We start from the raw sequence: 27,992 nt of genomic DNA, 5'->3' as shown, positions 1-27,992 counted from the left end.
TCTGACAAGTGATCTGTTTAGTGGCGGCAGAAAGCATGCCATGAGATGCATAACACAGGAGATAGATGAGTGAGGTATTATATTAAGGATTTATTTAGTTTGTCATCTGTAATTTGCTGCATGCAAAAGGCTGACAGGCCGCAAGATTGGTGTTTGGTGCTGTTTGGAGGGTGGGAGTACCTTATCTGGGATCCAGCTGTTGGGAGGGTAGGAGTACCTTATCAGGGATCCAGCTGGGTGGCATGAAAGTATGAAAAGATGGGCATCTGTTTCTCAGTTTGGCATGAGGTTGCATTCTGTACTCTAGAAAAAACAAAATGAATTACTTTTACGTCACCTAAGGGCGGGGGAGACATTTGCCAATGCTATCGTCATGTGGGCCCCTCAATTGGGGAAAGGCTGCTAGCTGTCGCTGCGGCTGCAACCTTGGATTTGCCATCCTTTGAACTGGAGCTGAACTTTGATAAGTCTGAGGCTGAAAAGCTCGTTAGACAGGCTCATGAAATGAGATCATATTTTGCCAGCTGCATTGTCGACAGAGGAAGCCAGAGTTCCTGTGCAAGGAAGCGATTGCAGAAAGTCGCCTGTGGTGAGACGGCATGTCCTGTGCTAGGGATCTGCCCATCAGGGGATACATGCCTTTCTGAGCAGCCGAGACGTTTACTTAGCAGGCGAATGCTGTTTATCTACAAAAAAAGGCCTTTCTCCGGCGCCGCTCTACCCCACTCCCCTTATCCACTTCGCCCCCCCCTAAATGTATTGTGGGCAATGCCGCAGGGTCGCCCAAGGTGAGGCAGGGTAACTGATGTTGCCATTCAGCAGGCCAGGAGAGGGGCAGCCCCCACCCCCATGCCTGCTCCTCTCCCTCTCAGCTGCAGAGACACGCAGTCTCTTCCATACAAAGCCAGGGAAGGGTGAGGTGTGAACAATCACCTTGGTACAGGGATATTATTCGTTGCTGTGTCACAGAGTGAAAGGACCAAAGTGATGTACAGCACCTTTCCACATATCCCTGCGTGCTAGCCACGCCCATTAACCAATGCAGTGTCACTCAGTGTATCAAGCCGGGGAAAGATTAAGGACTGAGTCGGCCCCTGACTGCAAGCAGGAGCGGGCAGCTTGCACCGTAATACTGCAGGGGTGAGTGAGTGTGAGAGTCCCCAACAAGCAATGGTGCGGACCCAACTAGCGCGTCCAGGCGAGACCAGCACACTTTTATAGTAATGGCATCTGGTGTGTGGTTGCACATTTTGTGAATAAAGTGTGAAGTTCCAGGAACAATTTTTTTATGGTCAAAAAAGACAGATTGCTATGTGAAGTTTTTCAAGGACTTACTCTACCTTTTTGTTCTGCAACCACGGGATCTGGTGGATCAGGTAGAAATGTTGCATGTAAAATGCTGTGAAATGCAGATCGCCCCCCGACAGTGACTATTGGCACTTTCAAGGAAGGCTTCGAATTTAACATGTGAAGGGGTCACTGAAGATGGCCTTGTGCTTGCTCTGGCTTGCAGCCATTTCCGGTTAATTGCCATTGATAAGCAAACTCTACAATAATCTACTCTAGTCAACCGCCTAGGGCGCCGCTAGCATAGGGGGTGCAGGGGGGTCCACATTGTCCCGTAAACATGATTTCTGACCCCATGAAAGCGGGTGAGAATGATTCTTCAGCTGGGGAAACACTATCCCCTTCAACAACCCTGGCAGAGGGTATGGGCGGGGGGGGGGGTATGGGAACACAGGCCAGGCTCATCTGAACCACCAGGGCTTTAGGGACATTTTAAATGTCAAGAAACCAAGGGTGCCTGCCAGCGCCATTGGTATGACATGCCTGAGTCCAGAGCTGGCATCCACGATGACACGCCCGCCCACTCTGATATCCGAGAGCCCTACTGGCATGGCGCTGGCACTGCTACCTCTCGGAACATTCCCCAGCATTACTTGTTCCCTCCGGGATAATGCTATATAGAGTAGTAAAGGGCCCCTCGGAGCAGCAGTGGGCCCCGGGCACCGAGCCACAGCCCGGTGGTTCAGCTGTGTAGAAGGGCCGGCTCAGGCAGCTCATAGGCCTGGCAGAGGCTTGCCCACTAGAGCTCCAGATGGCGGTACTCTGGGATTATAGTGAGACCAGTTGGCAGATACTGCCAGAGTCCCCCACACTGATGTAAAGAGCAGACGCTTACATTTCCCTCAAACATAATGACTCACAGGGATGCACCTGATCCTAAATATCAGCCATCTAACCTATACAAAGGTGTCAGTGCAGCTGGCAAAGTCGTGAGTGAGTGAGTGAGTGAGTGAGTGAGTGAGTGAGTGAGTGAGTGAGTGAGTGAGTGAGTGAGTGAGTGAGTGAGTGAGTGAAAGAATGGGGGAATGGGTGGATGGATGAGCGGGTGGATAGGGGAGCGAATCTGGCATAAGGGGGGGCGAGCTGCTGAGGGATGAGTCCCAGGAATGCAGTCCAGTGTGGTTTAGCCGCAGCACATGCAGCACTTTGGAGTGGGGGTAGACTGCAGGATAGCGCTGGCAGCGCGCCCTGTATTCATCGTCCTTCCCAGTGGCCTATTTGTTGCTCCGTCCCGAGTTTCAAGATACCCAACCTGTAGGGTGAGACCGTTCTTTATCATTACCAGTGCCACTATTCTGCAATGACTTGCCAAAACGTTAAACTAGTTGATAAGTTTAATATGACATCGGACGATCGACAGAAAACTTTGACAAGCTGAGTACTATTCCTTTGCTCTGAACGTGCACTTATTCGCAGCCACCAATATCCTGATTTTATGACGTGCTCTAGTTAGAAACACACTGTCACTGTTTATAGTGATTGCCTCGACAGCCAAACCATTGACAACCATACCCTTAAAAAAAAGCATCAACAAAAAAACCATTGAATGCATTTTTTTTTAATGGGGGATTTCCCCAACCCCCCTTTTTTAACATCTAAAACCCATTTTTGCTAAACTACACCCTTTACTATTGAAAAAATGCATTTGATGGTTTTATTTCGATGCATTTTTTTCAAGGGTATGGTTGTCGATGTTTTGGCTGTCGAGGCAATGACTGAATACCACTGTCACGCACACACAAGCCATGGCCGTTGTGGTTGAGATTTGATTAGAAAGATTACAGATCAACTGGGCAGTTTTTTGACTAATTTTCCAAAAAAAGATCATGCTTGCCATTATGAATTCACCCACACATAAAGCATGGCAAGTAGCAAGTGCGCCCAGTGTGCACAAACATGTACCTGGCTGTGGTGAGTGGCCTAGTTCTAACCACATTGTTTTACCAAGACTTCCCAGGGCTCCATGGTTTTAATGCTGTGCCACATTATGAGGCGAGCATCCTCTAAACAGGTGACAGCTGGACATAGCTCTGCTTTCACTACCGGGTGAGTGACTGCTAGACCAGTCAGCACTGTGCTTTGCAGGATGACATCATTTAGCCCCTTTACCACACATTGGTTTATTTCTGTTTTGTAAATTATGGTACCTGTGGTAAAAAAAAAAAAATGCTGTTTGGCGCCCCTTGCTATGCAGGACACTAGGCAGCCGCCTAGTTTGCCTAGTGCTTGCACCGGCCCCGCAGGCAATCGTGAGTGGCCTGGGTTGCATCTGTGATTGTGAAAGCATCACAATTCCTTAGCAGCGAGAGACCACACATGGCCCTCCTGGCACCAATTTAGACACACATAACCACCCTATTATTTTTTTAATGCGGCCGACTCTGCCCCAAGCCCACCACACAATCACGGAGTCAGGCCAATAACTGAGTGGGAGGAAGGCTGCAGGGGTTACTTACAGGCAATCACTAATCAAAGGTCACAGCTTCAGAATTCTATGCAAAGCTCCCCGAGCAGGGAATAAGCACTCATACCTCACATGGTAGCTCCCAAATATACTTCTGCGTGGCCACCCCTCTCCACATGTCCTTTATGTTGATGTGCTGTACTTTCCACCTTACTTTGCAGTTCACCATAATATCACTTTTTCCTTCCCTTTGCTTTTTCACTTTTCTTCCCCACTGAACATTTGGGTGCTTGAAGGAGATGCAGCTCACCCCCTTGGCTCCCTCCCATACGTTCTGCAGCCACCCTCCCGCCCCCACCAGCCCCCGTCCTGGTGTCTTCTAATCCTGAGCTTCATTATACAAAGCTTGCGGTTGTGCAGTACCATCGGGGCCTGTCAGTACTTTCTATTGGGTGCATCCTGTAACTCCGCTCTGACAGTCCTAAAGGAACAACAGTTCATATGTTGGCATTGAGGGAAAATATCAGGGGTTCTTGGGCGGGTGAACTCTAAACTCTGCAGCATGCGAACAAGGGGGCTACTCTTCCTCACACAGCACTTTTATACAGTGGTATAAGTCCCCTCTAGTCCTTCACCCCTATGGTGGTGATGTTACTTCCTTGCGCAGCCCCCACCACCCCATCAGGCCTTAGCCCAATCAATACCTGTCTTCTGTCCTGCACGAAAAGGGGGCACCGGGGCTATCACCAGCCTTCAGGGCTGGTGGCATTTCCATTAAGTGCAGCGTGCGCCAAGGCCGCCTGGTTGTCAGCACAGTCGCCGGCATTGCAGCGGCAGGCAACACACATGACCCTTCCAGCACCAACCGTAGGCACACTTAACCATAATATTATTGATTGCACTGGACTGACTATGCCCAGCCCCCCCCCACCCATCAGCCAATAACAGACCCAGAACAATGTGCACGTGACAAGAAGGTCTCAGGTTCTTGATTTCATGACGAGTTCATTTACAGGGCATTCGTAACCCAGTAAAAAAACCTCACGGCTTCAGGATCCTATGCTTGGCTGGGATCCTAGCTTTACCCTAAGCAAGGATTTAATACGTATTCCTCACGGGGGTCTGCCAAGCCATCCCTCTGCCCACATTCACTTTACTTTACATTGCACTTTTCATTTCACGTGTAAAAACATGTGTCTCAAAAAGCACCAGGAGAACCCAGGAAAGGCCTGCAGGAGGCATTTGTTGGTGTGAATGGGCAGAGCCATGGTCCCTGCAGCTCCAAGTTCATGACTGCTCACCTAACTGCAGAGCAGGGCTCAAGTCGAGGGAGCATGTATTTGTATTTGTACTTTGTATTTGTAATGCGCCGAAAGTCTGCGGGCATCAGTGGGTGACACCATCCCCCCACTTTTTTGAGAGGTCGGATGCGGATCGCTCGCCGTGAAAGACACTGTGTGAGCCTGTGCTCTGAACAAAAAAATGCACACCCCGCATATTCGTGGAATTGTTCGCGCAAAGTAACCGTATTCGCAAGTCTCAGGTGCAACGCCCCTAACACGCCCACTTGCAAAGCATAAACAGCCAGATCAGCTATCTTTGCACGCTCCCCCGGGCGTGAAAACATGCACCCTCAAAACAGTGCATGGGGTCCACCGCAAGCAGCCCTGCTTCTCGGGGAGCCTGCGCAGGGTCCCCCGTAACTGTATCAGGCACCCTGACAAAATGCGTCTAAAAATAAATTGTAACTCGTTAATTACATGGGAAATCAGTGTGTGAACCCCCATAAACCTTTCCAGCATCCCGCTACACTGCGTATGTGCACCCCTAAGTAATTTCGGAACCCCGGTTGCATACAGGCACCCCGAAATCCGACATGCAACCACACTTCAGTGCTGCAAATCCTACGCACAAGTGCACTTACACCTGCCTTCGGGTGGCAGATTGTATGGATGACTTGCATGGCCATTTCCTGGCCGAAAGGTTGTGTGTTTGAATCCATGAATACGTCTCATGCTGCGCAATTGTGGCGTGCAAAGGACTGCCTGCAGGCCGTCCCTCGGAACACCCACTTTTTTGCAAGTTCGTCCCCATTTTTGGTGTTCCACCCCCTTCCCAGCCCTCTGCGCAAGCCACGTCCATGCTCTGTGTGGAGGCTCGCGCAAGGCCCTCGACGGCTCACCCACGTGCCGAGCCTGCACGAATTACACACAAGTCCAGGAAAAGTACTGCGCATTCGCTTCCATGAATGGACAAGCATGGATTTGCGCGCAGAATGGCATGCAAGTACCCTATTTCCGCACAATTAATTTCATAAATCGGGCCCTTAACCACAAGGCCAGTGCAATCGTTGTTTGGGAAACAACGCCCTTTTAATGGTTCTCATTGCTTGCATTAGCTCTGTGGGAGAGGTAACAATCTCTTTAGCTTGAGGTAAAACAGGATACTCCCATCAGCAATTACATCCCTGTAATAGCCAAGGGATTAGAACTCTGAATCATAAAATGCTATTTGAAGTCATGCCCTCTTTCCTATCCCCTGCCACCACAGATACACATTGCATGTCACGTAGCAGGCCAGTCCTAAGCGGGAGATTAGGAGTTTTATAAATAGGTGACTCATTACGCAATGTTCAGCACACAGGGAGGCGTTACAGCAAACCACACATTGCACATAAACGGAGCTTTGCACAAGGTTACCTGTTACCAGGTAGCGATGAAGAGCGAGGCGCGCCACATGTAATGTGCATGTAGCACGTACATCATGTCCCTGCCAGTGGGATAGGTCAGGTCAAGGTTAACATAGCTGGAGAGCAGGGCAAGTGTGGCTAATCATGTTTCATCCCTCACAGCTGCATACATACATTGTGTGTGGGATGTAGCCAGAGGAACCTGAGCCTATTGAAGAATTGGCTTTCCAAGAGGCCAAACAGTGGGGATTAAACACGCTTCCCGCTGTGTAATCATACTGTCGCATGGGGAACGTGTCGAATTATGCCCTTGTCGCCAATTAACTGTAAATGACAAATACAAATAAAGTTCCTAAATCATCTCACATTTCGGCCTTACGTCGTTCTCTTCACTGGTTGCCGGTTGGAGACAGAAGCAAGTTTAAAATCCTTTGCTTGATCTACACATGTTTGAACAATCTGGCCCAGCAGCGTACCTGGCTGAAAAACAGACACATAGCAACCACCCAGAACATTGCGTACGGCTGATAAACCCTTGTTGGTGGTTCCATTGTCCCGCTGTGTTTCTAAGGGGGACAGATGGTTTGCAATGTATGGTCCCAGGCTATGGAACAGTCTCCCCTGGGAGCTCAAAACAAAGGACACCCTTATCCAATTCAGTAAGGCACTGAAAACATTCCTTTTTAAATAATTCACCAAAGCTCGAGGGTGCTGCAACTTACATCTATGATTAATACTCAGGAGCGCATTTTCCTTTGGATCATCTGCGCCCAGATGCAGTTAATTCCGAGCAGTCTTTCTGCAAGCTATAAATGTCTCAAATCAAAAAAACGAATGAAATCCCTGCTCCCCCGAATCACAAACATTGCTGATTCTCCCCTGCACAGAATAACGGACACACACCGGCAAAAACCCTCATCAGGGACTTTGGGGACTCCTCTTCCGGGTCCCGCCACTCCCGTCAGCCCCTGCGCGCATTCGTGTGCAGCAGAGGCGTGACAGTTCAATTTAGAAAAACCGCTTGGAGCGGTCTTTGTAAATCATTTTTCTTTTTTTCGATTTAGTTCCATCGACTTTTTCACTCCACACCATTTTGACAGCAATGCCTGCTACATATTACCAGTAATTTACACATGATATCGGTACCTGGCAACAGTTGGGATTTTCTGTGAATTTTGTAGACATACCTGCCATTTGATGGCGGTGCATGGCAAATGATAACAGAGGCTTGGCCTTACATGTTAAGATCTGGCACACATTGAAAGTACTTGGTCATACAGTAACAACCAGAAAATACAACCAGCTAGGGTTAAAGAGCTTTATTTTGTATACAATACGGAATGTGCCACAGGGTATTACAAATCCACTGCCAGAGCTCTCTCTCCTTCAATATGGTGTTTGTCTTATAATTATACAACACGTCATTCATGATGTACTCAATATACAGTATTCTCCCCCCCCACCCTCATACCCTCATTGCCTGCTGCCTATTTACATGCTAATAGTTACATATGGCCCCTTTTCCAATTGGTCACGTTGTCTTCTCCTCCATCTCCACCACACGTGTGTAACAGCCTCTTCCATCTTGAAACGGTGCAAGGCAATTGCTTAGACTCGAATGGTACCACCCTATCTTTAATCCTAACCATGTGATGTGCACCTGGTCATCAACATGAAGTCGGGAGATAACTTCGAGGTCAGCCTGGTCCTTGCAAACAAAGCAACTCCTTTCTCATCCCAGACACACAGGCGCCCCCATCATGCCTCCCCACTGTATTGGAAAAAAAGAATAGCCCTGCTAAGCAAGCAGGTTTACATTGTGTTACAGCGGACCAAGATATTGAGCCTATTAAGGACCCTTCTGAACACTCTGTCCTTACTTCTAAGCCGAGAGATGTGCTCTCTAGAGGTATGCTATCCAAGGACCCCCTTCAGGCGTGTGGGGTAGAGAAATGGCCAGGGCAAGGGGGAATTACATCCTGCTGGCTAACAAAGTGGGGAGAACTAATAGTGTCACACCTGATATTGTCAAACTATCTACACAAGGGGCAGGTAATCTCACTGAGTTAGTACCAGAGGCAGATAGGAATGTAAGCACTGAGAAGGTGAGGGAGGAGGGAAAAGTGGGATCCCGAGTCAAGGGGGGAGTCCCGATCATTTACTTTATTCCTCTATCACATTCCCCCCCCCCCCTCTTGAGGTTACTAACACCTTGTTTTGTACCACCCCTCCAAAAAAAGGACTTCAGAAAAAGAGAAAGACTGCCCCTAGAAGTTTAAGCAAGGCATACATCCCTCCTATAGTAAGTTGAGCCACAACCCAGTGTGCGCCTGATAGGGCTAGTCATGTTACAGACACTGGCATTGATATAGATGCCAAATCTCATGATCCATCTTGCAAAGCCGTAATAATGATCCAAACATTACTTAGTGAACTTAAAGCGTTTGAAGAATACGGGTTGGGTAGTATTTTGCAAGAATTGTTATACAAGATGAAGTCACTGAAAGACAAAATTATTATATTAACGTCCAGAGTAGAATTGCAGGGCACGCTGAGAGTCCCCCCTTCCAATAGTAATGTAAGTACTGAGAAAGGAGCCTTGGAATGCACGTTGAATGGGCATCTGGGAAATACTGAGGCAAATTACCAGTAGGATCTGCCGGTATTTGCACCCCACGTTTCCCACTGGCCCCTATTTGTGACACTGTAAGCAGGTGAGGGACTAGAGCAATTTTTGAGACTATTGGATGGGTCGAGGCAAATAGCCCACCACCATTTCATAGAAGAAGATCATTAGATAACGTCCACACCCATCAGGGCGATTTTGATGCCCACGCAAGGCATAATATAAAAGCTCCCACTGAGTACCTTTGAAAGCCAAGAATCTTTGATAAACAAATGTACTCATTGCTTCAGAAATGTAAACGGCTGGCTATATTTCTATTATAAGGGAGGGAGTACATAGCCAGATGTATACGAGTGAAGATGCACAGTAGCCCAGACAGTTGCATCCAGGTCTTTTCTCGAACCAAGGACAGAGTTGATGGGCTTCTTGATATTGATCTAGAGCCTATTCACCAGAAGGCTCGACAATCATTATAAAAGCCCATGCGCCCAACCAGACTCATCATCCAGGCCCAGCAGAACTAGGGTGGGGTGTAAGGAGCAGGACAAGTGAACTAGGCAAACGACTGATAGCACGCCCTCAGCCAATGGGCTAGGGAAGAAGGCAGATGTGATTGGGGAAGAGGGCCTTGGCTGACTCATCCAGGAAATCAGGAACAATGCCCCACACGGGTGTTGTAAGTTAGCTTCCTGGAACATTGCAGGGATCACAAAACACCTGGAGAAGTCCTGTTGGAATAACTTTGTAACAGACTTCCAGGCACTCTTCTTTCAGGAACCCTAGGCCACTGAGGAGGTGGATATACAGGGCTATCAATCTTTTCATATCCCATCCAGAAAGGGCCCCAAGGGAAGGCCATGTGTTGGATGCTCATTTGGTTTGATTCTTTTCAATTGGAAGAATGTGGCCCGAACAACAGATTTGGCAGACCTGCAACACTTGGTTGCATACCTGTCTGATGCTGACCTTATTCTTCTCTTTAATGTCTATAAAAGGCTAATGAGTTATCGGTTATCAATAAGATTCAGGATGTGATAATCTCTTGGGAAGAGTTTGATTCTGTAAAAACTCATATTTTGATCGACATAGATTTTACTCTCCAATTTGAGCCCGTAAGAGAGTTGGAGGGAGGATCAAGATTGTGCCTGGAAGATACCCCCCTTAGTGGCCACTCTCCCGAAAAGGACACACTGGCAAGCAATTGATACTGCGCGTGTCCTTTACAACCTGGAGCTGAGAGCGTGCAACGATCGATTTCCTAAAGACCATTCTGATTGCACAACTTATGCCGGTGCAAATGGCTCTTCAAATTTCAATTATATATTGGTTATGGCCAAGGATTGGAATGGGGTGACAAACTTTGAAGTGGTGGATAACTCAGACAGCGACCATTGATATGATATGACAGGTTATTTATAACGCGCTTAATACCCAGAGGTTTCTAAGTGCGGACCCGGCGATCGAACCTGTGTTGCTCCGTGTCGTCTTGCTTCCAAGGCAAGCACGTTGCCTCTGAGCTATCCTCCCGATTGCTCATTATCTATACAAAAGATCTGCAGAGAGGGAGTTTCAGACACTTGAGATCTTGAGTGAGTTCGGAATTCTGGCCGAAAACCTATTACCTCATGTCACCAATGCTAATGCTGTGATTAAAAAACATGCTCTAAAAAAACTAGATGGTACGATCAGGTGTTTATAGCTGCTAAACAAGTAGTTTAGTAACTGACACTGCTACTAATAAGGCTCACCTGCGTGCATGTAGGCATAATTATAAGAGAAATATTTCAGAGAAAAAGAAAGATTTTGTAAGGAATAAATTGGATCAGCTTGTACGCGCACATGAGGAAGGTAACTGCATAACATTTTGGAAGTTAGTTTCCGGTGCGGATGTTACTGGGGATCTGAACCTCTAATGCAGCATCATTGTATCGGTATTGGTATAATCATTTCTCCGAATGATATGAAGGTGCTCCTCCTAACCCGACAGACAATGTAACTACAGCCCCATTTAGACCAAGAGGGTCCTTTGGGGAAGGTGGGTTCCATATTGGGCTGCACGAGACCTGCAAAGCAACTGAGTTTAAAAAAGGTGGGAAAGCCCCCAGTCCTGATAGGGTGCCCATTGATCTTTACAAAGATGAACCATCTATTTGGGCCCCGGTCCTGTGGAAACTTTTCAATGAGGCTATCAATCTCAAAATCATGTCCACTATTTGGCAGCAAGCTGTGATAGTCCCCATCTATAAAAATAAAAGGAGGTAGAGAATTACCAGCCAATTATCCACCAATGGCACTCCTGGCTAGATCCGAAAAGACCTTTGCTAAGGTTATTCTAACCTATATGCAATCTTGGGCTGTCGAAAAAGGGATAATTATTGACCTTCATGCCGGGTTTCGTAAACATAAAAGCTGTATCGATCAAAGCGCTCACTTGTTTTTGATGGTCCAGAAGTACACCATACTGAAAAAGTTCAAATTATACGCTGTGTTCGTGGACCTCAAAACAATGTTTAATAGGGTCTCCCGTGATATACTGTGGAAGGTCCTGGAAAGTAGACGAATGCCTCCACATTGGATCTCAATTGTGCAAACTGTGGGACTCATTACACGGTAGGCGGTAAGGGTTTACCGGTACCGGTAAGGGCACCGGTACCAATAAACCCTTACCGCCTTACTACGAGGTCCCTTTGCGGGACCCGACCTTAACGGCTGGTGTAGACCAGCCGTTAAGGTTGGGACCCGCAAAGGGACCTTGATGCTAATTACGGTACCGCAATTTGCAGTACCGTAATAAGCTCCTTCCCCATTCACATTTAGCCCTATGGGGCAGAAATGGGAATGGGGAAGGGCCATGGAGAAAGGGGGAATTACCGCCCGCCAACCTGGGAATGGGGTGGTAATTCCCTTTTTCGCCATGGTGGTAAAGGTATGGTACCGGCGGCAACCATGGTGCTAATAGCACCATGGTTTACCGCATGACGTGTAACACGGCTTTGGTTAGCCACGGGTTAGCGGGTGAGGTGACAGATTCCATCCATACTTGCTCCCCTCTTGTTCTGTATTCATATTGAAGACATTATTGAGGCATTACTGCTAGAATGCCAAGACTGTCGAAATAGGGGCTTTGATAAATACCCAACACTTTTCCACACGATGATGCTGTTCTGTTATCTACTTCTCCTCAGGGGCTCAAAACAACCCTGGCAGTTTTCATGAGGAAATTTGGGGACCCTAACCTGAATTTAAATACAGTGAAAAGAAAGGTTCTGTTTTATGAACCCAAGTTTGATAAACGCAGTAAGTTGAATATAAATGTAGCGGGATGCAGACGGGAACAAGTGGTGTTTTATGATTATTTAGGTATTAGATTTCATGAAAACGGTCTGTGGCCCACCCAAGTGGAGAAGGCCCGCTCTACTTTGGAAAAATACAGTGGAGCGGTTAGGTCCTTTTTCATTAGACATCTAAGGGGAGCTGCCTCACCTGCCATTGATTTATCTCAAAAAAAGGTTATGTTAATGTCCGGAACCGGACCAGGGTGGAAAATAAGTTCTTGGAGAACCCCTTTATGTTATGTCAAGGCTCACCCAATGCCCTAGTACATCTAGAGACTGATGTGCGTCCCATAAGAGAAGCCGTTCCAATCCTTTGAGTGTTGTACAGGATTGGATAATGGGGCACCGAAGGTCTCAGTAAATATGAAGATGTCATGACCCATTTACTGAGCCTGGAAGGGGGATAACTCTTCCTTGGGTCAGTCATGTGAAAATCTCCTTATTAGCTGAGAATGAGCCCAGTCTATTGGAGAACCCAACCAGCGCCAATAAAGCTGCAGAAGGGAGAATTAAGAGACCAGCACTCGGCTCGGAAAAACATGGAGAATGCTACTAATGGGCTGAAATTGGGCCCAGGGTATTTTATGTTCAAACCTGAATTTGGCTGTCCGAGGTTATTGACCCACCGTATGCTAGAGCTCTGTTTTTTGGTTTTAGGATGGGAACACTAAGGTTAGCTTCCTTCACTAGACCATGGGCAGCTAACAGGACGCAAACTTGTCCTCTATGTAACAGGGGTGATGAAACAACAATCCTTTTCATGTTTATTTGTGATAATCTTACAGCATCGGGTTTATGTTACTTGAGAGCCCTTCTTCGGGCAGCTGGTATTCGCTCAACTCTGGCAGCCATTAACTATTGTAAAGGGAGTTCGGACCTGAATGTTGTATTTTCTGTGGCCCGGTTCATTCAGCGAGCGTGGCTACGTAGCGCCAAATTGATGAAGCCAATGGGGATGAAGTGCTGCCTGTCACGCGCTCTGAGGTGGCTTGATTTATGAAAGATTACTTTGAAGAATGTACAGGTTTAGCAAATGTACTAAAAGGGTGGCCAGGTTACTCTCCCCTTTTCTTCTAACTGTTCTGTAAAAGAGTGATTTTTGGGAGTTTTAAGAAAACCGATTTGATAGTTTTATATTTTCTTACATAGGTCTCTTGATGTTTTTACTGTTTGTTAATGAAATGTGTGTATTTTATCATGTGCATTTATTTATGTAAGTGTTTTATGAAATGTATGGCTTAATACCAAATATAATGATTGATTATTGATTGAATATTGCCTTGCTATTATCAGCAAATACATCAGTAGGTTTTCAGATTTCACCTCATCGAGTTGGTACAATTGCTCCAACGCGCCAACCCTTTCTTAACTTGTTAGTTTGCTATTTTTGTTCAGATCACATTGGATTTCATCGGTGCCCTAACTGATTGCCTTCTGGGGGGCAGGGGGATTTGCAATGCAACACTGCACCACCTCCATGGTCTATAACTCTAGTATTTCTATGGGCATGGATTTGCTGAAAACGTCTGTGCTCGGTTTACTCTGTTTCAGGAATTTCAGTGTCTCCAACCTTCCCCCCAAGTCCTCCTTATCTTTGTTCTGAACCTGTCAACCCCTTGTTGGACTCGAGCTTTAAACTATGCATGGGCTTGGTTGTCATCCACAGACAGTCACCAGTCTGCCATGATCTTTCTGGAGGCGTAACATCAGGCACTGGTCACAATACCGAATCGGACAATCGGACGGCTCACCGCTCATGTGATGGTGGGAATCCAGACTCCCTCTACTGCTGGCTCCACCTCTTTCTGTGCCTCCCAACGTTCATGCACCACATTGTGTTTCTGGTTTCAAGATATAGATATTGTACGCTATCAACCTCACAATCCCCCTAAACCTCTCCTTTTGCCAGTCTTCACTGCACCTTAAGAGTGTTGGTTTGCACTTGGTCGCATTGCAGCTTCTCTGCATTGCGCCAAACCATTCATCCAATAAAAAAAAATGCACCTAATTGCTTTCAGCTCTTCTGGGGTACCTTCACCCCTATTGACTTGTGTGTGCATTGCCGCTCATTGTCAGCCGATTAATCTTTCTTGAATCCCCCCATTGCAACCACATTTTTCTGAGAGTGAGCTCTCCTTGCAGGACTTGTTGCTTCTCCTCACTCAGTGAATAAGGCCTGCTTGATGCAAGGCTTGGCCCCATGAACTCTTTATTTCATTTCATGCCAAGTCCAGTCCTCAGGAATCCAAACTGCTCCAGGTTTCCAGGAAGACCACAGACCAAATCATTACAGTCAAAGTTCTCTGCGCCCTGACACCTGTGGGCTCCAGCGCATTATAAACTGAAATAAATCAATCAAAGTTCACTGTATACAAATGTATTCTGTGTGGGTTTGCTGAAAACATGTAGTGGATTTGGCTCCTGGGGGCGAGACTTGGGTAACCCTGCCTAACTGTACGTTATCTGGCTTTAAACTGGCTCTCTGCATCTCTTTCCACTCTAGCTTTATGTTAGGCTCTCTGAGCCCAGTAGACCCAAAGCACTGCTGTCTACTAGATCGTGGACTCTTTCCTTTGGATAGCATACAGCCAACCCCATAGAAATACGATAGGCACATTGGAACCAGGCACTTCCGACCTGAATCTATCAACAGCCCTTCCCCACATCAAGGGGAAAGTTAGAGCAGGAGGGATAGGTTTCTCATAGAGAGCACCTAAACTATGGAACTCGCTCCCCACCACCATCAGAGCTGAAACATTCCTCCAGGCCTTCCTGATCTAACCTCCCCCACCCCACACCACCTTCTTCCTTGCCTCTAGTGCTTCCAATTGTTACTGTAAACTGTATTGTTCATTTTTATTTTATTGTTTTGTTCTTTAACTGTATAATATTTGTAAATGTCATAAAGTGCTAAGAACTATTGTATAACTCTGTAACTAAGATTGTTTATTCTCTGTAACAAGCGCCACGATGCCTTAGGGCTGCTGTGCGCTATACAAATATGAATAAAGAAATTAAAGAAGGTAGTACTTTTACTGGCACAAGGATCTCACACTCACCAACGAGCTGCACACCACTACAGAGTTTCCCATCACAATTACTTGTGTCGACCCATCGCTGTAACCGTGTTTAACGCTAGTAGCAAGATATGCGTACTCCCTGCACTTGGTAAAACCCAAGTAATAAATGCATACATATCTATGTAGAATGCCTTTTTTTGAATAGTAACAATTGTGTGTTCTGCTGGTAATCATTGTTGATGTTATCACAATCAGTGAAGCTGCTCAATCCACGGTAACCTTTTCTACACTCTATAATGTAAGCTAACCACTGCCTTCATGTTGCCGCAGGTCCCCGTAGGTACACTACGGGCACGATGACTGAAAAGTTTAACTGCCACTACTGCAGGGACCCGCTGCACGGGAAGAAGTATGTGGAGAAGGAGGGCCACCACTGCTGTGTCAAGTGCTTCGACAAGATCTGCGCCAACACCTGTGCTGAGTGTAGGAAGCCCATTGGAGCGGATGCTAAGGTAGGCTAAGGGACTTCTTTCATGAATGTATTAGTTTCAAGGAAGACAAGAGCGTACATGCAAATATTAGTAATGCTGAATAAATTATGCAAAACACTGTCTGACTATGCGCAATGCATTACTTTTCTCTAACACTACATTTAACCAGTAACAGCAAATTATGGAGACTCACCCACTTGGTAGCGCAGTTTCAAGGCATTTGGTGAAACGGTCGTTTTGCTGCATTTTTTGCTGTGTTTATTTTAGGGTGGGTGGATTAGGGAGCATTCAATATTGGATTCTAGGGTAGTGGTGGGGTGGGGATGGGTTGGGGGCATGGGAGGAAGGTATGGGGAGCAGAAAATATAGCAAAAGAGGCAATGCGATCAGATGCCTCTGACCCTCATGGGGACCCTCCCACATGGTCGCGGTCATGTCACCGCATGCAGGGAAACGGCTGTTTTGCCACATTGTTTGCAGGATTTTTTTAGGAGAGGGTGGGATGGAAAACATTCTTTTTTTTTACAGTAGTTGGGGGTGGGCCAGGGGTGGGCGTCAAGAGAGGCTTTCCCCAATAAATAAAAGGTGAAGGCGGCAAAAAATGCAGCAAAAAGGGGGCAACGCAATCAGATGTCCCAGAGCCATAGTGTGAGCAATGCTCTTCTCTTTCAGATTAGTTCCTCGCAAACATCAAACACATTTCATCACAAATGAATAACATACAAGGCGTCCTTGTGTTATTATGCAAAACACTAAACGTAAAATGCCGACTAATTTACACACTGAAGACGAATAGAAAAAGAATATAACGTAAAGTACGCCTACTGGATACGACTAACGCAAGTATTATGTTTTAAAAATGCATCTTCTTCATGTCATATGAAGTGCAAAGTTTGAACTTGTACGAGAACGATTACCTCCAACACATTGACGTCTCCATTGAGGTCTTCAAGGTAAGTTGCTCCTCAGCCTTCTGAGCTTAGAGCCCTTTGGATAGCATGCATGCAATGGATGGGGATGCAGAATAACTTAGGCACCAAATAATCGAACCAACTCAAGAAGATGGAAGTTTGCTGTTTCAATATCAATTGTCTAAAACAGGGAGTTACAATAGACATCAACAGATGTTACGCGCGTTCTCAGTACATTTTATTACATTAAAACACCTTTATACACTAAAAATAATCATAAGTGACGTCATACTATGTAGCAAATGAGAAAAACCTACAAGGGTTGTGATAGGCTCAAGGAGTACATCTAAGTATACTTTCTATAAGGGGAGGAATTGTGATCGGATATCTACCATCAGGTGGACAACTTATGCCTCTAAAACATGTCATTTTCAGCAATATTAAGTACATGGTATATCATTGGCTCTCAAACTATAAGGGCCTTCGTTATATGGCCCTCTTGGTTGGCACGCTCGTGCCATGTCTGGGATATTCGTTCACTTAGCAGCATGTAAGCTCAGACTCAGGTGCCAGGAGGTGGACTTGACTTTACCTCCCCACCCAATTAGCCCAACGTCTCTCATCACCCATCCCTTCTGCCATGAAGATTGTATTTGAACTTGGCCTTGGAGTGTATTCTTGTCTCTGGGAATATAAGGGAGTGCGAGCACCTACTATCGTAGTTCTAGGACTTCATGCTCAGTTCTATTTCCATCCTTGGCTCACATGACAGGAGACCACAATTTGGACCATTTTGAAGCAGTTAAATGTCTTAAATGGATAAAACTTGACACGCATGGTGTTCTCTCTTTGCATTTTAACAAGGGATGTTTCAGCTTCTCACGTTCACTGCCTTTGAGAATAGATAACTGGCCTTGGCTGCCTCAGCTTTGACACCAGACAAAACAGCCTCGCGATTCGTATCCACGATCTCAGCTAATTCTTGCTGCAACACTTTCCTCTCCAAGGGTCCAGGCTTACTAAATTCATGACACTCATGTCCAGCTTCTATACAATGGCGGCTCCGCCTGCAGGCTATTCACTACATATAGCCCGCTTCTACGATTACTTGATCTACTTGCGTTGCTGCATCAGTACAGATATTGAACGGTTTGCATTTTCTGCAGTGCATCACACACATGCATCTTCTTCTCGGATATGAAAGTTTACTTGATTCTTAACTTTGTCATCGGTTTCTATAAGGTCCATGCATTCTCTTCAGCCAGTATCCTTAGTGTGTCATGTTCGTCTCTCGTGACATCACCAGCTCCTTTTTCACTCGTTCTCATATTCCTTCAGGGAGTTCCTCCCTCAGATTATCGTCTCTTCGGGAATACATCCGATAGGGTTTTCTCAGTGGGTATCTTCTTTCCAATATTCGTTGTGGTATGGTCACAACTGCTGGTGTCAAGCATAGCACAATCTCAGGCTTCCAACATACAGGAGGTGGGGGGGCGGGATTTCCTGCAGAGGCATGTAACTGCTCCTCTTCATTCCCCCCTCTGGTCGAGTCATCGACCACCTCTTCAACAATGGTCTCCACATCTTGATACTTTCTCTTTAAGAAGTGCTTCTTTGGGGTCAAGATCTTCATCACCCCCCTCATGGTGCCTGGCTGATTTTACATGTTCATCCACACTCCAGGTCATGTAGCTGCACTGTCCATTCAGACTACAATGGACCCATCGTCCCACGGACCTCTTGTGATTCTTTGGATACAGGAACTTCGTCCCTTCAGGTGCTACAATGCTAGCCTCTATGTATTTTCTGACATCTGCATCAGTGAATTCCTTGGGTCCAAACCCAGATTTGACATCAATCATAATCTTCATTCCTACTGCCTTCTTTGCTGATTTCTTGCACAGGGTGATTATTATCTTGATCACACACAATCCAAACATCACCATGATCAATAGTGCTCCAAGAAACTTGAAGATGTTTTCCATCCACTGCGGAACCCATGAGAATATGGAAGCACACCAACTATCATCTATAATGTCCTTTATCTCGTCTTCCATCTGATTGTGATGGATTGTCAACAGCGTTATGGCCTCTATCAAGGTCGCATTTTCGTCATTGTGAGAAGGTATGAACGTGCAACATGATGGCCCCGATCTTGGCCCAAACTCCTCCTTCCATCACTGTGATCATGTCAAGGACATATCTGTTCTGGAGGGTCATTAGTCGTAAGACCCTCAGCTCTTCCTTGATAGCGTTTAATTCCTTTATGGTGGTGTTGATTGTCTGCAGAAGTTCCCATCTGGTAATTTGCAACCATTTGGCATTGGCCAACGTCTGGATCCCAGACATGAAGGTAGTCGTAAATGCTGAAGCATCCTTGCTAAACAACCTGTGCTCATACGGAATGGTGTCATATGCTTCTATTGACTTAGCTGAAAAGTAATTCCCTCTTCTGGTTCGATCCCTCTTCAGGTCACTTAGAGGAATCACTAAGGCTAGAACATGGATGAGCACCAAGGAGCACGTTCCTCCCCAATGCTTGGGCAGCTTCATGTAGGCCCTAGGCTCACAAGTCCAATATCGATCCATCAGGATGGCTGTCCCTGCTTCCATCCTGGTAACATCAATTCTAGTTTTGCAGCCTATGTTATTTCCCACATGCTTCCTTCCTTCTCTTCGGAAACACAATGTTGCATTCACCAATGGGACCACAACCATTGGACCTGATTCATCTTCTACCCATGTCAGTAGTTTGCCATGCTTAGCCCATGACTTCAAACATCCATTGTTTACTCTTCCTACCTCTTTCACAATTTCCGACTTCAGTAGATGAGCTGTACATGACATCAGTCCTCCTTCTCATCCTTTCTTGGACTTCACTAGTCCATAAACTAAGAGTTTGCTCCCAACATCCAGGTGATCTAGCTATCTCTGTTATATCGGGGCATTCCATTCTCTTCATATCTTTCATAACTACCTCTTCCTGTCCTTCTGCAGGATACACAAGCATCTTGCTCTCCCATCCAGGTTCTTTTTTCATCTGTGAAGTCTTGATATATTCATCCTGGAATGGAAACAACCATTTCAATCTCCATCGCAAGGTGGCCCAACTTACTTGAAATTGTCCTCTGGTCATGAATGAGGCATCTGGCATCGTGTTCTGGAACTTCTCTGGAGATGAAAGTTCACACTGTATTCATGGCACAGGGTATGAGAGCACAGACATAGCAACTCTCCATAGATGTTTTCTCTCCCACCTTTCTCATGTGCTGATACCACATGTTATTACCCAAGTGTGCTGCATTGTCTATATGGGTATTTATCCCCTCATTATCTTCCTCTGCACTTCTCTTATATCTCACAAATGTAGAGGTTACATAATACACATGAAGCAAGTCAAAAATAGATCGCTCAGTGGGGGGAACTATAGGAACCTGTACCTCAGTGGAAGTAAGTACATCAAAAGCAGTTCCCGTAGCCGGTTGAACAATAGTGGCTTTTACCTCAGTGGAAGTACTAGTATGATAGAGACTGTGAAAAAGAAGAAATAGAAAGACAAAGGGCCTCATCACCACTCAGGCAGTCCGGAAATAACGGTGGCGGTAAACCCGCCGCCACCGTTGATTCCGGTCCGCCTGATCCCGACTCCTGCAGGTGGGAGGTGATGTTCCCGCCAGGTCTGACCTGGCGGGTTTAACACCGCCTGCCTGCGGGCGGACGAGGAAACACCAGCAGCATTATGAGATGCTGCCGGTGTTTCCATGATCCCCATTCCCATCGAGTCCCATAGGACCATAGGACTCGATGGGAATGGGGATTAACACCATTCCGCCTCCGTGATTCCCAGAAAACCGGGGTTGTAATGCCCTGGTAATTCCGGGAATCACAGAGGCGGAATGGTAATACGAGTCCGGCGGTAACCAGGTGGTTTTACCGCCTCGGTTACCGCTGGACTCGTAATGAGGCCCAAAGAGTGCAATCATACAGGCATCCTGGTACTGGTTGTTCATTCTCTAGAATAGAGCCAGCTTCCAAATTTTTCATCTTTAATATAATTGAGCACATTTCTTTACACCTGGAATTGTAAAATGTGTTCAATAATTGCAATTAGAAGCCTTCCAATAACAGGGCCATTTTTAGGATCCTGTAAAAAAGTTTGAATATCAACGTCTCTTCTGACAAGAGCAGGATATGCTTGAAGTATAAATTAAAAAACCGCAAGCACAAACCAATGCACATCACTATCAGTAAGTACCATATGGTTAACTGTTGAAAACAGGTATGCACCACAAAATGAATCTGGATACTGATCTCGTTTTCAATTTATGATCAGGAACTAATGTTTAGGCATCATTTTCGTACGTCAATGTGTTTCTAAAGTTAATTTTTCAAAAATTCCTGAGATTCTCGGCAAGCCCTTGCCCTCCTGCTAAAATATCTATACGGAGTGTGCCTTCGAATCACAGTTCAAATGCAAAATCTGCATTAGCAGCTGGCCGCTTTATCGTCCTTCTTCTTTGTCATCGATCGAGCCTGCACACACTGAAATTCTTCTTCTTGTCTTGCTTCTGGATCGGCAAAGGTGGGAGGGAGGCTCTCAACTTTATTGGCCTTTACATCGCCCAAGTGAAGCCAAGCTCATCTTCCTTGGATCTTTACAGCTGAAGGGGTTATATTTTCAATGCAAAAGGGGCCATTAAAACGTGGCTCATGCCACTTTCGGGTAAAGTTCTTGATCAGGATAAGATTACCAACATATAACTTAGGTGCTGATAGAAGTTCATTTGGGCTGGTTGTTGAATTTTCTTCATCTGTGTGCTGAGACCGACCCCCCTGGTGCTTGAGTTGATCTAAAATGAGAGAGATGCGAGAGGTCATACATGTCAAATAATCATGCAGTTAATCACCTAAAGTCTTAGCTACACTCTGGGCATCACTTCTACTCATAGACGGAGGTGTAAGAGGCATTCTCAATCGCCGCCCTGTGACTAACTCATGAGGGGTGAGGTGATGGGCGAAGGGCATATAAAGCTAAGGGTAGGCAATATAGCCGTCCCTTCTTTAAAGTCAATTTAATCTTGGCAATCCTTTCTTTAAGGAGGCCGTTGAGTCTCTCACATTTTATGTTCGCTTGCGGGTAATATGCAGAAGAAAACTTGTGTTTAATGTTCAATAGAAGCCTTATTTCCTCATATTGCTCAATAACAAAATGAAGGATAACTACTAACCAGTAGAACCTCTACATTCCACATCATCCCTCTGTCAATGAGAAAAGTAAAATTTGAATTGAAGAAACTAGAAAGTGAAGGAATTATAGAGAGCATAGATGCAGCAGAATGGGTTTCACGTCTAGTAGCTCTGAGGAAGAAAAACGGAAAACTCCGAATTTGCGTCGATATGAGGGAACGCAGTAAATGTGTGGTTCCAGAGAGACACCCACTACCTAACATACAGATAACCATATCAACTGCAAAGTACTTTTTGACTCTAGATCTCTCATCTGCTTATCATCAAGTGAAATTACGCGATGGATCAAAGTGCCTGACAGCATTTATCACACCTGAAGGACTATTTCAAAACAGGAGAATGCCATTCGGCTTAGTGTTCGCTGCCTCAGTATTGTTATTGTTATTATTATTGTTATTGTTATTTTGCATTTATATAGCGCCTTATATACCATTGGTATGGTCTGAAGGCGCTGGTAGGTTGAACGCCCTTGGGAACCGAAGTTCGGGTCAATGGAAAGATTAGAGAGAGTCCAAAGGTGAGTGTGCGCACCGGTATGTGTGCAGCTAGTGCGGAATTCATGTGGTAGCTGCTTCTTAGCGGTAGGTGTGGTGGTTGAGAGATCAGGGGTATGTGTTCGGTCTGGCTGGAATTATCCAGACCGAGTGTGGCAGCGTTAGGCCTGAGGGGAAACGCCTGGCTGGGGGTGTGAGACCAGCCATGTTTACTTAGAGTGATGGGGGGTGAGCGGCAGATGTTGATATGAGAACAGTTGTACCGAATGGTGTCATAGTATCTCTGTGTTCTAGTTGAATGGTGGTGTAAGGAGAGAGTAAGCGTGGGGTGTGATATGCAGTATGCTCTTTCAAAGGTTCCTTGCATTCCAAAACAAAATATGCACGTCACGCAATTCTGAGCGGTCAGGTCTGTTCTATGTGTTTTGTTTCACATCCGTTCTATGCACTATTCACCCATACACTCATTTGTTCCATGCGTTCATCCGCTCCACAACGCTCGTTCGCTCCATACACTTGTTCGCTCTCCACACACTCGTTCACTCTCCACACGTTCGTTCGCTCTCCACACGTTAATTCTCTCTCCACACACTTGTTCGCTCTCCACACACTCGTCCGCTCTCCACACACTTGTCCGCTCTCTGCACCCTCGTTCGCTCTCCGCACCCTCGTTCGCTCTCCGCACCCTCGTTCGCTCTCCGCACCCTTGTTCGCTCTCCACACCCTCGTTCGCTCTCCACACCCTCGTTCGCTCTCCACATCCTCGTTCGCTCTCCACATCCTCGTTCGCAATCCGCATGCTCGGCCGCTCTCCGCACACTCGGCCGCTCTCTGCACACTCAGCCGCTCTCCGCACACTCATCCGCTCTCCGCACACTCAGCCGCTCTCCGCACACTCAGCCGCTCTCCACACTCAGCCGCTCTCCACACTCAGCCGCTCTCCACACTCAGCTGCTCTCCACTCTCAGCCGCTCTCCACACTCGGCCGCTCCCCACACTCGGCCGCTCCCACACTCGGCCGCTCCCACAACCGGCCGCTCCCACACTCAGCCACTCCCCACGCTCCTTCGCTCTCCACGCTCCTTCGCTCTCCACGGCCCTCTGCTCTCCACGGTCCTCCGCTCTCCACGGTCCCCTGCTCTCCACGGTCCTCTGTTCTGGACGCTCTTCAGCTCTCCACGCTCCTCCCCTCTCTGCACTCAACCTCTCTCTACACTCAACCTCTCTCTACACTCGTGTGCTCTCCACATTCATCTGTCTTCCACATTCATTTGCTCTTCATATTCGTCCGCTCTTTACTCTCAACCAACCTCCACACTCATCCACGCTCCACGCTCATCCGCCAGCAGCGCTCCTCCTCCACGCTCATCCACACTCATCTATATTCATTCGGTCTCCTATTCAGCTCTCTCATCCTCCGCACTCATCCGCCCTCCTCATTCATCTGTTCTCGACACTCATCTGCTCTCGACACTCATCCGCTCTCGACACTCAACCGCTCTCGACACTCATCTGCTCTCCATACTCATCCGCTCTCCATACTCATCCGCTCTCTACACTCTTCTGCTTTCTACACTCATCCGCTTTCTACACTCATCCGCTCTCCACACTCATCCGTTCCCCCCACTCAGTCGCTCCCCCATTTAGTCGCTCCCCCCACCGCTCTGCACACTCAACCGCTCTCCCCACTCAGTCGCTCTCCCCACTCAGTCGCTCTCCCCACTTAGTCGCTCCCCCCACTCACTCGTTCCCCCCATTCAGTCGCTCTCATGCTTCTCTGCTCTCCACTCGCCTCCGCTCTCTACGCTCCTCCACTCTGCACGTTCCTCCGCTCTGCACGCTCTTCCGTTCTCCACGTGCCTCCGCTCTCTGCACATAACCGCTCTCCACACTCGACTGCTCTCTACACTCGACTGCTCTCCACACTCTTCCGTCCTCCACATTCATTTGCTCTTCATATCATCCGCTCTCCACACTCATCCGCCAATGGCATTCATCCTCCAACATTCATCCACACTCATCTATACTTATCCACACTCATCCTTACTCTTTCGCTCTCCTCACTCATCCGCTCACGTCCTCCACACTCATCCGCTCTCCACAGTCAACCACTCTCCACGCTTGTCGGGTCTCCACGCTCATCCGCTCTCCACACTCATCCGCTCTCCACGCTCCTCCGCTCTCTACACTCAATCGCTCTCTACACTCATGTGCTCTCCACATTCATCCGTCTTCCACATTCATTCGCTCTTCACATTCGTCTGCTCTTTACACTCAACCGACCTACACACTCAACTGCCCTCCACACTCATCCTCCAACAGCATTCATCCTCCACACTCATCCACACTCATCTATACTCATCACACTCATTCGTACTCCCCACTCGTCCAATCACGCCCTCCACACTCTTCTGCTCTCCACGCTCGGCCGGTCTCCACGTTCATCCGCTCTCTGCACTTTCTACATTCCCAGTGATTTATTCCTATTATCCACTTCACTATTTTAGATCTACATTACTCGTTTTAGTTCTGTTTGTCATTGTAGGTTACAGTCTGGTTAGTTTAGTTGTACTTTATTTATTTATTTATTTTGTGGTTTGCTGGGTCGGTGTTATTGTGATGATTGATGTTGCTGGTTTGGAACCGGTTGGTTTTAGGGAAAGAGCCAGGTTTTTAGTAGTTTGCGGAATGCCGTTAAGTCCTCAGTTAGGCGGATGTGGGGATGGAGCGAGTTCCATAGGGTTGGGGCCAGGGCTGAGAATGATGCTCCACCTAACCTGACTGAGTTTGTCTTGGGAATTACTAGGAGGCCGGCTGAGCTTGATCTAAGGGTGCGAGTGGGGTGATAAGGTATTAACTTTTCTTGAAGATATTGCGGTCCAGTTTTATGTAGTGCTCGATGGGTGAGGTATAAGGTTTTGAAGGCCACCCTACGGGCTACTGGAAGCCAGTGCAGTGTTTGAGGGCTGGGGATACGTGGTCTCTTGGACCGAGCGCGAGTAGCACTTTGGCCGCCGCGTTTTGTGCTCTTTGGAGTTTATTCAGTTGGTAGGCATGAATTCCGAGGTATAAGGGGTTTCCGTAGTCCAGTCTTGATATGACGATTGATTGGACCGCGGAAACTCTGTTGGGAAATGAGAGATATGGAAAGATGCGCTTAAGGTTTTTGAGGTGGTAGTGGCAGGACTTTGAGACATTGTTGACTTGGCGCGAGAGTGTTAGGTCGGAGTCAAGGGTGCATCCAAGATTTTTCAGTGTGTTGGAGGGTGTCGGTGAGTTGCCCATGGCGGGTGGCCAGGGTAGTGGGTGCGGAAGAAGATTGGAGTTGCTGCAAACCATGATTTCTGTTTTGGATGGGTTTAACAAGAGGTGGCTTTGGGTCATCCAGCGTTCTATGTTAAGGAGGCAAGGTGCCAGATCAGGTCGGGAGTTGGGTTTCGCATTCAAGATTTTTAGAATTAGTTGAGTGTCGACGGCGTAATTGTAACACAGGATGTTGTGTGAACGAATTATTGGTGGGAGGGTGATCAGGTAGAGATTGAACAGGAAGGCGGATAGACATGCTCCTTGTCGGACTCCTGTGTCGACTGGTTGGGCTTGGGAGGTAAAGTGGGAGAGTGTTGTTATTTGGTGCCTGTCTTTGAGGAACGAAGCTATCCATTTAAGGGCGGTTCCACGTATTCCTAGGGAGTGGAGGCGGTCCAGGAGGATTGAGTGATTGATCGTGTCAAAGGCGGCCGATAGGTCGAGAAGGATTAGTGCGGCGCATCCCGCGGAGTCAGCTGTCATTTTAAGGTCATCCCAGATCGAGGTTAGGGTGGTTTCAGTTCCATGACGGGTTCTGAATCCTGATTGGGCGGGGTCCAATCAGTATTGCAAAAAGTTATGCATAGGCTGTTCAATAGAGATGGAGGCATTCCATGCTTTCAAGAGGACATTTTAGTTTATGGAGACAGTTTAAAAATTCACAATGAAAGATTAAACAAGGTCTTCAAGAAATGACACGCTGCAAGCATGACTTTAAGTCAGGACAAATGCAAAATCAATAGGCAAGAAATAGAATATTTAGGACATGTTAGATCATCAGAGGGCATACATCCCAAAAGACAACTTGCAGAAGCAATAAAAAGCATGCCTAGACCAGTTTCTCGTGAAGAGTTTCGAACATTTCTAGGAATTGCAGAGTAGTACTCCAAATTAATTCGAGATTTTGCAAAACACACAACATCCATGCGTGAACTTACCAAAGGTAAGAGTGTATTCAGTTGGAGTAAAACACGTGAGGAAGAGTTCGAATTTATCAAAGAGGCAAATTTATCAAAGAGGCCCTGTCGAGAGCTCTTGCATTACAGAATATCAGAGGAAACAGGAAGACGATTATAACAACTGATGCCAGCAATGTTGGTCTGGGTGCAGTAGTGACACAAGAAGAGAATGGGAAAGAATTTCTCACAGCCTTTGCCTCCAGACTGCTGAAAGGAGCAGAGAAGTCATACGCCACCATCAAAAAAAGAAACATTGCCTATCAAATGAGCAGCAGACAAATTTAGAAATTTCCTCTGGGGCATGGATTTTGAATTCTGCATTGATCACAAGCCCTTAGTAGAAATAATTATGTCAAAGTGTCTGGATAAAGTAGGCCGAATTAGAAGGTGGGTGTCTCAACTACAGGAATATAATTGTACAGTAAAATATTTACCTGGAGTGAAAAGCTTTGCAGCAGACTGTTTGTCGAGACTGACAACTGTGTTGGAATTGAGTGATGAGGAGAAGGATCAGGAAGTAGTTTTGTCCATAGCATCTGTACCAGTATCATGTGAAGAATGGGAAGAAGCCATGAGAGAAGATACGGATTTAAACAAACTCAAACTAGAATCGGAAGAAAACAATTTCCACAGATTATCTGTGTATCCAAGGAGATATGGTTATGCGTGGTCATAAATAATTCCACCAACCAAGATTTGTGAAAGTAGGGTCACCAAGGAATTATTAAAACGAAACAGAGAATAAGAAATGATTACTGGTGGCCAGGCTGCAATCTACAAATCAAAAGAACTGTCAAGATTCTGGGGTTTCTGGCCATTCAAGGTCAGGGAGAGCCTATCGGAGACCCAAGCATCTGACGGAATACGTGTAGAAGATGAATTGCACACAGCTCTCTCAGACTGTACATAGTTTCTTAATGTTGTTTTGGGAAGAGAAGGGGATGTGTAGTATGGCATCTATATTCTCATTGTGCCATGCCACGAGACTGCTGAGCCGTGAGAGCAGCCTGGAATTCGAGAGCTGAGCGTGAGGAGAGGGAGTTGTTGGATTAGAGCGAGAAGGGCAACCTCAGCAGGGCTCTTTATCCACATATGTTATCTTATCTTAATTTATTCTTCAATGAATAATTTAGTAAGCTCACGCGACGACTCTGCGTTACCTT

At 46.6% G+C, this 27,992-nt stretch overlaps 1 protein-coding gene across 3 annotated transcripts in view; it reads left to right on the top strand.

Moving 5' to 3' along the window:
• FHL1 (four and a half LIM domains 1) overlaps positions 1-27,992 on the top strand; it is a 377,304-nt gene that overhangs the window by 301,850 nt on the left and 47,462 nt on the right. For all 3 annotated transcript variants that reach the window (XM_069612816.1, XM_069612817.1, XM_069612815.1), the window contains one exon: positions 15,752-15,933. In XM_069612816.1, coding sequence (XP_069468917.1) covers positions 15,778-15,933 — 156 coding nt within the window. In that variant the 5' untranslated portion in view covers positions 15,752-15,777. The remainder of the gene's footprint in view (positions 1-15,751; positions 15,934-27,992) is intronic.

This window comes from Ambystoma mexicanum, chromosome 5p, assembly GCF_040938575.1.
Source record: "Ambystoma mexicanum isolate Mex_15411 chromosome 5p, UKY_AmexF1_1, whole genome shotgun sequence".
In the NCBI taxonomy this organism is placed as follows: domain Eukaryota; kingdom Metazoa; phylum Chordata; class Amphibia; order Caudata; family Ambystomatidae; genus Ambystoma; species Ambystoma mexicanum.
This window is presented reverse-complemented; position numbering and strand designations above follow the sequence as displayed.